The following is a 12,739-nucleotide window of genomic DNA, read 5'->3' as shown; positions in this document are numbered from 1 at the left end:
TGCATCTTCCTTAAGCTTTTTCATGTAGACGATCAGGTTGTCTGTGAATAGAGGTATGTTACTGAGTGCAAGTTCACGTCCCCGACACACAGTGAGGCCAGTCAAGCAGAAACGTCGAGTTTGAGAAACCTTTCAAGTAGAGAAAGGTTTATTGCAGGGCTGAGCAAGGAGAACGGGTGGCTCAAGCTCAAAAAACCCCCAAACTCCCTGAGAAATTTCAGCAATGCATTTTTTTAAGGAAAGGTAAGGAAGGGGCATCCCAGGGTATGTGATCAGCTCATGCACAGTTCTCTGATGGGTTGATGATGAGCACTCCTTAGGCGGCAGAAGGTCTGGAGGCTACCTGCTCATGATCATCAGGTGGTTAATTTCTAACACTTGTTGGTGGTTTTAGCATCTGAAAAGCTCAGGAAGTATGCATGAGATACTATTATCTGGTACTTCAGAGAGGAGCTGCTGCAGAGGATATGGGGGAGGGGTCTGTCTTGGGAAGGCCCCATAGGCTCTTGCTCGGCTATGGATAGTTCTTCTTACTTTCCAGTCTGGATACCTTTTTATTTATTTATTTTGTCTGATTGTGCTGACTAGAGCTTCCAGGCCAGTGTTGAATAGAAGTAGGGAGAGCAGGCATACTTACCTTGTTCCTGATCTTAGGTGGGGAAAGCATTCAGTCTTTCACCATTAGGACTGATGTTACCTGTAGATTTTTCATAGGTGTCCTTCTAGTCCTGCTTTGTTGAGAATTTTCATTGGGAATGCATGTTGGATATCGTGAAATGTTTTTTGTGTGTCTGTTGATCTGCTATATAGTTTTTCTTTTTTTTAGTGTTAATTATGGTGAATTACATCTGTTGATTTTCTAATGTTAAACAAGTTTTCATTCTTGGAATAGACCCCACTTGGTCATGATGTATTTTCCTTTTTATATGTTGTTTAATTTGAAACATCACCATCAGAGGGCTAAGAAACTAGGGTCAGTGAAAGAAAATGTTACCTAATATTTTTTGCTAGAAAATAGAGACTTTGCTGAAAATTCTTCCAGACTGTTGTCTGAGAGAGAGTTCTGAACTTTCGATTTACTGTTCAAATTGAACCTGTTTTTTGCTCAGCAAGGAAAAGGGAGTCATCTTTATCTTGGCCAACAATTCCCCCAAAACAGCTAAGAAGGATAGTTTCAGAATTGTCTTCTTTGAAGCCTTATAAATGGTATAGGTAGAGCTTTAGTTATAGTTTTTTTGGGTGTGCTTGGGAGATAGGAGTCAGAGTGAACTTAAAAATTGCTTAACAATCCATTCTTGCTCTCATGTATTTGTAATCCAGTCTAACATTTACTTTTTAAGAATAAAAGGAAAACTTTGGGGACTTCCCTAGCAGTCCAGTGGTTGGGATTCTGCACTTTCACTGCCGAGGGCGTGGGTTGAATCCCTGGTCGGGGAGCTAAGATCTTGTAAGAGTTGTGGCACAGCCAAATTAAAAAAAGAAGAAAACTTTTAAGTGATAAATGCATGATTTTTATATTAAATAGTATAAGTAGTGAGGTATAATTGTATCAACCAAAGCCCTAAGTCAAGGTAGTCCTCAACTGCTGGACCCTAACTCGTTCTCTGCTTGATGCCATCAGCAGGGTCCTTCCGTGGCACTGCTGTTGTCCTGTGCTTCTGTACTGACTGATGGTGAAGAAGCTGAAGGAGGGGGCCTTGTCTAGTCTTTGGCTGGTCTTAGGATTCCTTTTGTGTGGACAGTGTTGTGGGCCACAGGGTATGCTCTGCTAATAGCCATCGTGGCATGTGTTGTTTGCTAATTTGAGGGAATTGGAGAAGAGTATCCGTTTTCTCTTAATTCCCTGGATGTTGAAGCGGTTGGTGTGGTCTGCCGTGGGGAGATGTGCTCCGCCCTCTGGCAGCCTGAGTGTTAGTTACTGTTCTTTGAGAAGAGATTGAAAAATGTTCGGAAAGACTGTCATTTCCTGTAGAAATCTGGGGGTTAGGATGTGACAATATATGGACTGCAGATTTGAAATTGTGTATGTCAGATTTTCAAAATAAAAATTAGGATATGTTTGGGACTTCCCTGGCAGTCCAGTGGTTAAGACTCCACACGTCCAATGCAGGGGGCGTGGGTTCAATCCCTGGTCCGGGAAATAAGATCCTGCATGCTGCGTGGCAAGGCCAAAAAAAAAACCCAGCTTAGGATATGTTTAGTGCTTTCAGTTGTTTTTATATTTGTGTTTAAGTTTTACTTTTATGCACCTCTTGTTAGTTGGCCTATTTTCTGGCACAATATTCTCAGTGTGAGGGCTCTTGAAATAACTGGACTAAGTAATTTCTTTTGTTCAACTTTCAGTCCCGTTGAGAAAAGGAACGGCTGTTCTTACGCTGTGATTACACTGGAAATAGTGCTTGTCTATCTTAGGTCACATGTACACACTCTGGCTGTTCAAGAATTCAAATCTGAAACATAAAATAGCGGTACAGGTTTCTTCTCTTTATGCATAATTAAATTAGTTTTAAATTTAGAAACCTTCATGTTAGCAATAATATGCAATTAAGTGGTAAGTAGCTTTCAATTAAACTATCAAGTGTTCCTGTTTAGTAAGACCAGGAAATGGTCTTCTGGGTATTAAAAATGGAGTGCGTTTCTTACTGGTGCACAGAGTGTGGTGGTCTTTGGAGTCAGACCCAGTTTGCAGCCCTGAACTGACTACTTACTATCTCTGAGACTTTTGCCCACTTCAGCAGTGTAGAAATAATAACACATGTTGTAAGAAACAGTAGACGTGTTTCCTAAATACTTTGTGCTGTGAAATGTGGCTAGTTCCTTGAAGAAATGGTTTTGTCAGCAGACCTGTCTGGAATTTGTAGCATCCTGTTTTCTTGGAGGTTCCCACTGTGTGTTAAGACACTGGGCTCTGAGAACCACTTTGGTCAAGAAATCTGCTTGCTTTGTTCAGCTAAGCATTTCCCAGGCAGAACTTCTCCCTTCTTCCTTCCCCGCCCCTGCTCCCTCCCCTTGTGGGAAGTCTGCAGCATGTTTCAGTTTACTTTTGTTTCATGGATCCTGGTTTTGAAAAGAAAGTGCCTAGCACAGTATCCCGAATTTTACTTGAATAATGATCGATTTCTTTTCGTCCTTTTCATTGTTAATTTGAATGATTTAAACACTGTTGTGAACTCAGAGCCCACTTCAGTTTTGGTTTAGCCTTGTATGTAAGTAATAAGCCATTTTCTCTTCCAGTTTTATTGAGATGGAATTGACTTAAGCACTGTGTGAGTTTAAGCAGTACAGCCTAACGACTTGACATCTATATATTGAGAAATGATTACCACAATAAGTTTAGTTAATACCCATTCATTCATTTAATAATTTGCTATATTTTATTCCTAATTTACTATTTCAGTTCATGTCTTTTGCCCAAATTGTTGTTATAGACTTTGATATTAAAATCCAGGAAAAGCAAGTGTGGTATGAGAGTAAGAATCATAGAAAGTTAGTATCTGGTCAAATTCCTGCTTTACTAATTCAACACAGTTTAAATATTCATCAGCATTCATAATACTTCTTGAACTGCTACTCCTGGCCCTCTGTTAGATATAGTGGAGGATGTGATTTAGATGCTTCCTGCTTTGAGCCTCTCAACACTAGGCACGAAACATCCATGTCTTTCTTGAGTGATTTGTAAGAATTCTGCAGATGTAAAAAGTGAGAACATTTTTGCAATAAGTAGAGCAGTAGATGTTAAAGAATGAAATGTAGAAAAGTATTTTTTAAGGAAATAATTGGAAGAGATATAGAACGAATAAAGTAAAATAGAGATAAAAAGAATAAAAGAGTAATTTTATATCCAGAGATGTTTGCTGCTAACATCTTATCTCCCCAGACTTTTTCTTGTGTGTTTCACAAAAAATGGTATCATATTACGCATGCTACTTTGTACCCTGCTTATTTTGTTGATGATGTCAAGTGAAGGTCTTTTAGATGCCTGTGAACCGTCCTTACCTCCCCAAGGGTCAACCTTAACACTGGGTGCTCTCTCTTGCTCTCCAACCTGTTTCCTGGCAGGAGCTTTAGGCTGAGGAAGAGTGGTGAGGGCAGCAAGTTTTTTTGGTGGGTAAAGTGTCATATATTATATAATTCCTTGTTGGCTATGCATAAGCTCTTGGTGTATGCACGGCTCTGCGGAGTCCACATCCTTTGTTTCGGTGAGTTGTGTTATACTGACCCCGAAAGATTTGCATTTAACTTGTTGCTTAGAAGAAAAGAGATTGTTTAGAAATGTCAAGAGCTAGAATATACATATTATGTACAGCTAGACTTACAGATAAAACCTCCAGTTATTGTTACAGCGTGCTGGGTGGTTCATTGCTTTTCTAAGTTAAATTAAAAAAAAAAAAAGCCTAAAAGAAAGACATAGGGGGCATTTTTCTCTTGATGAAAGGTAGTCTTGAAAAAATGTTGTATTATTAAATGTTTTTAAATCTGATTTTATTATTTAGAGTTTTATTTAATGGTATCAGGAACTGACAAGGAAGAACGAGTTTCCATTACTAGTTTTCTGAAATTTAATTTTCTTCTTTCTTTCTTTTAAATAATAAAAGGTGGCTATCATCCAGTGAAAATTGGAGACCTCTTCAATGGCCGGTATCATGTTATTAGGAAGCTAGGATGGGGACACTTCTCTACTGTCTGGCTGTGCTGGGATATGCAGTAAGTGTTCCTTGTCATTCGTGCTTTTGATTCCTGGTCTGGTTCAACATCTTTATTTTACAACAAGCTAAGGCTGAGGAGCACACCTGCTTCTGTTGTGGCATGTAAAGCGCACAGCACAGGCCTGCCCCACCCCAGACTTGCCCCTCTCACTTTGAAGTTCATTTGCCTGTCATCTTTAAATATTACTTTTCTTCTGCCTTTATATCTGAGGCTTATTCATTGTAATTGCGCTACACTCGGGTCATATTGTTTTTCTAGTAATTCATCCATACCAGAAAAACATTCAAATATAAAATAATAATGTTTAGGCCTTTCCAGTCAGTGGTTTTCGACTCTTTTCGAAAGCCATGACCCATAATATGAAACTGCATCCTTAGAGTACACGTACACATGTGTAGTGTGTGTGTGAATTGAAACAAAAGTGTTATAATACTTGATCTTAACCATATGTGATGAACTCTGACATCTATCTAGTCTACTTGATTTTTATGAGGACAAAACAGAAACACAAAGCAAAGAAGAGATTGATACATGAACCCACTGCTTTACTGTAACCCCGCAATTTGAAAAGTACTATTTTAAAGGAAAGCTTATTGAAAGTCGCTATTTATTGGAGTTTATTAGAGTTCATTATGATGTCTAGTTTATTAGTCTAGTTTATTAGAGTTATTATAAATGATCATTTCTGTTAAAATTTTTTTAAATGCATTTTTTTTTTAAGGGGAAAAAGATTTGTTGCAATGAAAGTTGTAAAAAGTGCCCAGCATTATACAGAGACAGCCTTGGATGAAATAAAATTGCTCAAATGTGTAAGTACTACAAAAATGTGAATGATATCAGAAAGGTTAATGATGAAATTTCACGGAGGGATTTTTCTGGGTTTTACTAAATTAATTGAAATTATTTGTAAGTTCAAATACTGAATCTTTTATTTTTTACAACATTTATTAAACAGCTTTGGTTGGTACAATGGAAATGACTTTCAGTCTTAAACACTTCTGTTCTTGAATTCATTTTTCTCTCTATAGGTTCGAGAAAGTGATCCCACTGACCCAAATAAAGACATGGTGGTACAGCTAATCGATGACTTCAAAATTTCAGGCATGAATGGAATACGTATCCTTTCTGATGATTGTGTTGCTTCCTAATGGCTGAATTATACTCGAGTGTTTCTTTTTACTTTTAAAAAGTGGAAATATTTTAAGCCCTATACACTTGTGTTTGCTGTTTCACTCTCCACGTGCAGCCTCTAGCGTCTTCGTGTTATATGATTCTTGAAAGATGAAAGTTTCTTAGTTATAAGGTGAATTGTTCCTTTTGCTTTTTGAATAGGGAGGCCTTAGTTCTGATTCTGGAAAAGAAGTGTGTCTTAACAAGTGGAGCAAGGGCATCTCATGACCTCCCTTTCTCTTTTGAGGATGTCAGTTTTAATTGGGCTGCTGTTAATATTGTTTGCATGGTTAGTAGTTTTGGGGGAGGGAGGGCTCAGGAGGAAGTGAATGGGGGTAGTGTGGAAGGAGCTCTTATCTTTACCCTCCTTCTGCCCAGGGCATTGGTAAAGGACAGCCCCAGGGGTCGCAGTGACAGCAGAATAACGTGTAGCTCAGAGCTTTTGGCACAAGCGGAGAGAAGAGATAATGCCTTTAGTTTCCAGAATGCTGTTTCCATATTTTGGTATTCGATCCTCTGAGATAGCCCTGTATGGGCCTGATCTAAGCAATACCTTCATTCCCCAAGGTTCAGGAATACCGAGCCGTGTATTCATTATCTTGTGACTGGTGAGTGCCGGGTGTGTGTCAAGAGCCAGGCTCTTCTCCTCCTTCCTGATCTTTTATTCTTTCCTTTATCATGTTTGGAACAGATCCAACATTTTGATATTTGACCTGTTCAAGCTCCAGAACCTGAGGACAAAGCCTTCTCCCAGCTTACACCCCAGAATGACAGCCTGTTTCTGCATCTACTAAGACTTAATCCCATAGGGAAGCACTTTCTTCACACCCTATGTATTTGAGGAGTTTTTTATATTTCTTCTAGAGATCAGATTTGAGGATACTAACAAGTTCTGGTGACTGCTGATGTTACCTCACCCTTTGCCTCAAGATCCTTTCTGCTAGCTGCAAAGTACATTTTCCCCTCTTGATCGATAGAAAGATAGAGCTGGTCCTTCTCTGCGCCTGGTCTCCAAGTGAGCCTGTTTGTTTATGTGCAGGCAGGGTAGCCCTTCCTCTTGCATCAGATCTGGGAGGCAGTTCTTAAGACAGCTGATAGAGGGTTTCTTTGGAGAAAACACCTGATTTGTAGGTAAATGGAGGGATTTTTTTTTGATATATATTGAATACGTTCCAGTGGCTCTTTCTACTGTTAAGTAGTCCAGATTTGTCAATGCTTTGAGAACACTCAGGTCATAATTTAGAAGCCTTGGGCTTCGGCTCTATGCCTGCTACTAACTTTAGACCTTAGTTGCCGTTTTTTTAATGAGCTTGGGAAATAGTAAGGAACTTCTAGCTTTAGATCATCTATGCCTAAGTCTGTAGCACATACGCTGTCCAGTGTCATAGAAATATTTTTCTTATTTTTATTAAAGATATTTAAAGCAATAGTTACTATGATGATGTGGTAGATCCAGGTATTGTAAAAAACATTAACTCATCTGACCTTCTTATAGGCCTGTATATAGGTCTCCAGGGCTGAACAAAATATTCTCAAAGGGTTTCAGAGCCATTTAAAATCTTTCTATATGAATGACATGAATATATTTATATGAGGGAATTTGGTGGCTCACAGTTCTGGAGGGTCAGTGGTTGACTAGAATTTCTATTAAAAAACAAAACAAAACAAAACCCAGATTCCTGAGATTTCATTATTATAGGTTGGTCTTAATGGCCATGCCATGTCTTGTGATCATACATCCTTAAAAACTTAAAAATTGATCTAGTGACCCAGTGAAAGATACTGTTGAAGGAAAAGATTAAATGTCTTCACTGTGTTTGGTAAACTTCTGTTTTATAAAGTGTTTTATGTGACGTATAGGATAGAAATTTAGGTAGGCAGGCAGGACACTTAAGGCGGGAGAGTTCTCTATTCTCTTCCTCATCAGTTTCTGTGAGGTTTCAGTCCTGCTCATTTTCGTTAAGGCTGATTGTCAGAAGAAGTGTGCTTGAGAGCGTGGGTAAGTGTGGGGTTGAGTCATGACTCTGCCACCTTTGGGTGGTGTCAGGCAGGAGGGTTCTTTAAACTCCCCGAGGTTTACTCTCCTCATTCCTTATGTTGTTATGAGTACACATTAAATCATGTATGGCACATGGTAGGTACTTAGTATGTGTTAGATCTTTCTATTTAGGTGAGGAACAGCAAATGACCACTTTTGGTATTATTGGTAGTATTGAAGTTGTATTTTATAAAGAAATAATTGTTTTGCCAAGTGCCACAGTGATGCTGCTTTTAGTAATTCCGTCACTGCAGGAAATGTATCCAGAAATGATCCTTAACCCTGTCCCAGATGTCTGCATGGTCTTTGAAGTGCTTGGCCACCATCTCCTCAAGTGGATCATAAAATCCAACTACCAAGGCCTCCCAGTACGTTGTGTGAAGAGCATTATTCGACAGGTGAGGCTTATGATGGCAGCCCCCAGCTCCCAATACCTAACTGACTAGCCTTTCAACACGAATTCCTGTCTTAAAAAAAAACAAACAAAAAAAAGCATGCACGGGCTTCCCTGGTGGCGCAGTGGTTGAGAGTCCACCTGCCGATGCAGGGGACACGGGTTCGTGCCCCGGTCCGGGAAGATCCCACATGCCGCGGAGCGACTGGGCGCGTGAGCCATGGCCGCTGAACCTGCGCGTCCGGAGCCTGTGCTCCGCAACGGGAGAGGCCACAACAGTGAGAGGCCCGCGTACCGCCAAAAAAACAAAAACAAAAACAAAACAAAAAAAGCATGCGCAAACACATATATATCTCTCTCTCCAGTTTTAGAAATAAATACATATATCACAGTGCATAACATTTTGAACTTATTAAATCAATTTTGTATTTAGTTAACGATAAGCCATTCTGTCTTGTAAAGGGAGTAATATGTAAATGTCAAGCATATATTTCTTTTGGCATATGGATCTTTTTTCAGGTAAGTGATACAGTAAAATGAGAAATTGTTTTATCCAGTATCATTACTACGAAATGTCCCACTTAGTTCCTTAGAAAATAATACAGAAGAAAACATATAATGTATTGTGTTTATTTGCTATTTCTGAGTATTTGGATGAAGGATAAATGGAAGGTAATTTAAGGCATGTTTAAGTTATATATGGAGTACTGTGTGTGTACTTCGTTCAATTGCCTTGACAACAGAAAACCTGCCGTTAGTGTGTGGTTCGGTGTTGATGCTGCAGCAGATACTTATAGAATGGAAGTATACACATATGGAAGATTTCCTTCTAATTAGAAATGTTTACCAGATTCAGTTTTCTGCATGGAACATACCAGTCTTTGACTCATTGCCCTTAGAGCCTAAATTAGGAAAGTTGCAGATACGCTTTATTCTGGATTACCTATTCTGATATAATGGATAATTACCATGCATATTTCTGCAGAGTAAGTAATATCAGGGAGGTTGCTTGGTTTGCTTGAGAAGAGGACTAGTTGGTTTGGAGCCCATTCCTTGTCCCCAGGCCCAGAGATTGAGGTAGACCTGCCTGGGGGTTCTAGACCTGAAATACAGACCTTGATCCATAATTCCTTTTTTTTTTTTTTTTTTAATATTTATGTATTTATTTGGCTGCATTGGGTCTTATCTGCCGCACGCAGGATCTTTTGATGCGGCGAGCAGGCTTCTCTAGTTGTGGCATGCGAACTCTTAGTTGAACCACTGGAATAGAGGAAAGTGTAATGAGCACACTTAAATCTTGGCAATAGACTTAATTTCACATTCTAACTTTGGCACTTACTACTTTGTGACCCTGATCAAATTACTTAATTTCTGTAAGCCTGTGTCCGCATTTGTCGCATCAGGACGATAATGCATAATTTGTGGCTTTATTGTGCAGATGAGTTTGGAGGGACTGCTGATAAAGCTTTCAGCATGGTGACCAGCACAGAGTAGCCATCCTGTCTCCCCAGCTGCATACTCTGAGCACCGGGAGTCCCAGATCACATATTGTAGGTTTCACATCTCTTTGTAGCTTCCTTCACGTCGTAGGAAGTCAAGAAACGTTTCTGAGAGGTTAGCTTTCCCTAAATGAAAGAAGAAATGTATGTTCCTCTTATTCTTACTGTAGAAAGTGGCTGACCTTTCTGTGATCTGAAGGGTTTGTAGATAAAGGTTCCCACTTATTTTTGAAAAGTCGCAGCACAGTTGAATCACTTGCTTTTCCAGGGTTTCCTATACACTATTATCAATCTTTTGATCAGTTCTTAACTCTCCTTGTTTTGCCCTGGTGACCTTGTGCAGGGTCAGGAAGGGCCATGCTCTGGTTTCTGGTGATCGTGGTGAGGACACCCCCTTGCCTCCTCCAGGCTGCTTCTGTGGCCTCAGGCGTGGGGTGTATTTGCCCCCCAGCTTTCATTTCTTTTTCTTTTAACATCAGCTTTATTGAAGTGTATTTTATGTTTAGCTTTTATTTCTAAAGCCGAAAGAAGAAAAAGGGTGCTGTGTTGTCAGTGTTTGTTATTTGTGGTGCATTCAAGGTGTACCACAGGCGATGGGGTTTGAAAATGCTGTTGCTGTTCTTTATATTTTTTTAATTAATTAACTTATTTATTTTTGGCTGCGTTGGGTCTTCGTTGCTGCGCACAGGCTTTCTCTAGTTGGGCGAGCGGGGGCTACTCTTCGTTGCAGTGCACGGGCTTCTCATTGCGGTGGCTTCTCTTGTTGTGGAGCACGGGCTCTAGGCATGCAGACTTCATTAGTTGTGGCGCGAGGGCTCAGTAGTTGTGGCAGTGGGCTCAGTAGTTGTGGCTCATGGGCTCTAGAGCGCAGGCTCAGTAGTTGTGGCGCACGGGCTTAGTTGCTCTGCGACATGTGGGATCTTCCCAGACCAGGGCTCGAACCCGTGTCCCCTGCATTGGCAGGCGGATTCTTAACGACTGCGCCACCAGGGAAGTCCCTGTTGCTGTTCTTTAAACGTGGCTTTTATTGTCTTCTGTACTCGAAAGGGTAGCCGATATTTTACTTTTTAAGACCTTATGGTTTAATTCATTGCCCTGTCCAGAAACCTTGTGAAGAAGTGACTGCTTGCCGTTAAATGAAGCTTGGTAAGGGCAAGGCTCTGAATTTGGTGACTTTGCTACGGTACGTAGGTACAGTGTGTAGCTCTGGATTTTTGAGTTATCATTAACTCTTTCTGTTATCATGCTTGTCACTAACATTTATTATGCTCTTTCAGGCATTCACAGTTTTAAGTGCTTCCTTTGTATTATGCTGTCTATTCCTCACCACAGCTTTGTGAGGCCAGAGGTGTTCTTACCTTCACTCTGAGGAAGGTGTTAAAAGTTTTCCACAGGCCCCCAGTTACTGTGGGGAATCAAGACTGGAATACAGGTGGTGCAATCCGGAATCCATGCTCTTGACTGCCGGGTAGTGTGAAATGTCTGCATAGGAAGACTGGGAAGCATTTTAAATGACAGCATGTCTTGTGAAGAGGATGCATTCATGTCTCTGTTTGTGGAAATGGTTTACTTCTACGTTTGTCTGCGTTTAGTATTTATTTACCATTTAAATGATCTCACTGGTCCTTTTGTCAATGAATGCATTATGATCAAGCCAGTATTGTTCAATTTTAGAATAGAAAATTAATTTTAAGTTGGTAAACATTTTTATGTTCTTGGATTTGATCAGTGTGGTAGTACATATGATTCTGTACTAACTTGGAATTCTCCTCCTCAAAATGTTGGGTATGCAGCTCAGAAATTCGGGGAAGTCGCTCCTTCAAGGGAGTTGAGCCCCTTTCCCAGCTCATTCCTCTGTGCTTCCTCAGCGCTGGGCGCAGTGTTTTATCTTTCATCCTGACGATGTTCACGAGTGAAGTACAGCTGCTGAATTTTCTCATTAGTTCTCACTAGTCAGAGTTAGAAAGAAGAAGGAGCAGAGGGCGATTTCGGGACAGAGCGGATGAGGACAGTGTCCCCTGGCTCTAGTCCTCTGTGAGTGAGGCAGGTATTCGCCACACTTCTCCATTCAGCCTGGCATGTGCTCGTCTGAGCAGCTTGTAGCATTTACCTCCTGTCTGTCCTAGCGAGGAAGAGAGATCCGGTGGGTGCCTTCACTTTCCAGTAGCAAAGCTTCTGGCTTGAGGAGAGCCCTCTGCTGTCTCGCTCCACCCCTGCAAGCATCAGTGTCTCGGAGCAGTGCTGCCGGTCTGGTTCCCCACCCCCACCCCACCCCCACCCCCCCGGCGCTGCGTCACAAGGCCTTGCCCCGTCTGCTCGCCCTGTGTCCTTTGTTAAGGTGCCCATGTTGTGACCAGAGTCAGGAGACACTGTGGACAGTTGCTGTCCTTGTGTTCCTCTGTGCATTTTAGAATTTGGGAGAAGCTCACTCTGGGTGGCCAGCAGGCCAGGGAGACACCTTCAAGTGAAACCTCCACATTAATTATTCCCAACTCCCTCCTTTTATGTCTGCGACAGGACCTATTTCTAGCACGCCGAGGTGGAGAAGAGCCAGTTTATGTTGTTAACACCATAACAGACAGTCTCTGACATGGTTCATAGGTGCCTAGAAGAAACGTTAGAGACTGTGCTGACCAAGCCCTTGTTTTCTGGCTGAATTTGAGGTCAGGGAAGGGGAGCCATAGCTAGTCAGTTCCTGAACCAGAGCACAGACTCTGCCTCCAGGTCTGCACTGCTGCTGACTCACATGCAGAAAACGGGCCCCGCCCCGGGGTGTGATCTCCGTCCCCTAAGTGGGATGCAGCCCCGTCAGGGACCCCTCTGTGGCGACGCTGATCGCGGACTCCTGGTCAAGCGGATGGCAGCCCGGGGTCTCTGCAGCCTGTGCTGCCTCCTGCTGGTGAGGCTAAGTATGGTTTGTAGGCAAGAGAG

General features: G+C 41.4%; 1 protein-coding gene across 8 annotated transcripts in view; it reads left to right on the top strand.

The window, feature by feature from the left end:
- The window catches only part of SRPK2 (SRSF protein kinase 2), a 225,738-nt gene that overhangs the window by 179,619 nt on the left and 33,380 nt on the right, over positions 1-12,739 (top strand). For all 8 annotated transcript variants that reach the window (XM_089917783.1, XM_089917785.1, XM_022554370.2 and 5 more), the window contains 4 exons: positions 4,596-4,704; positions 5,429-5,516; positions 5,736-5,823; positions 8,207-8,313. In XM_089917783.1, coding sequence (XP_089773909.1) covers positions 4,596-4,704; positions 5,429-5,516; positions 5,736-5,823; positions 8,207-8,313 — 392 coding nt within the window. The remainder of the gene's footprint in view (positions 1-4,595; positions 4,705-5,428; positions 5,517-5,735; positions 5,824-8,206; positions 8,314-12,739) is intronic.

The sequence above is a fragment of the Delphinapterus leucas genome, chromosome 9 (assembly GCF_059928025.1).
Source record: "Delphinapterus leucas isolate spDelLeu-1000000601 "Yukka" chromosome 9, BTC_Dleu_Yukka2, whole genome shotgun sequence".
Lineage (NCBI taxonomy): Eukaryota > Metazoa > Chordata > Mammalia > Artiodactyla > Monodontidae > Delphinapterus > Delphinapterus leucas.
The sequence above is the reverse complement of the archived record's forward strand: the minus strand, read 5'-3'. Positions and strand labels throughout refer to the sequence as shown.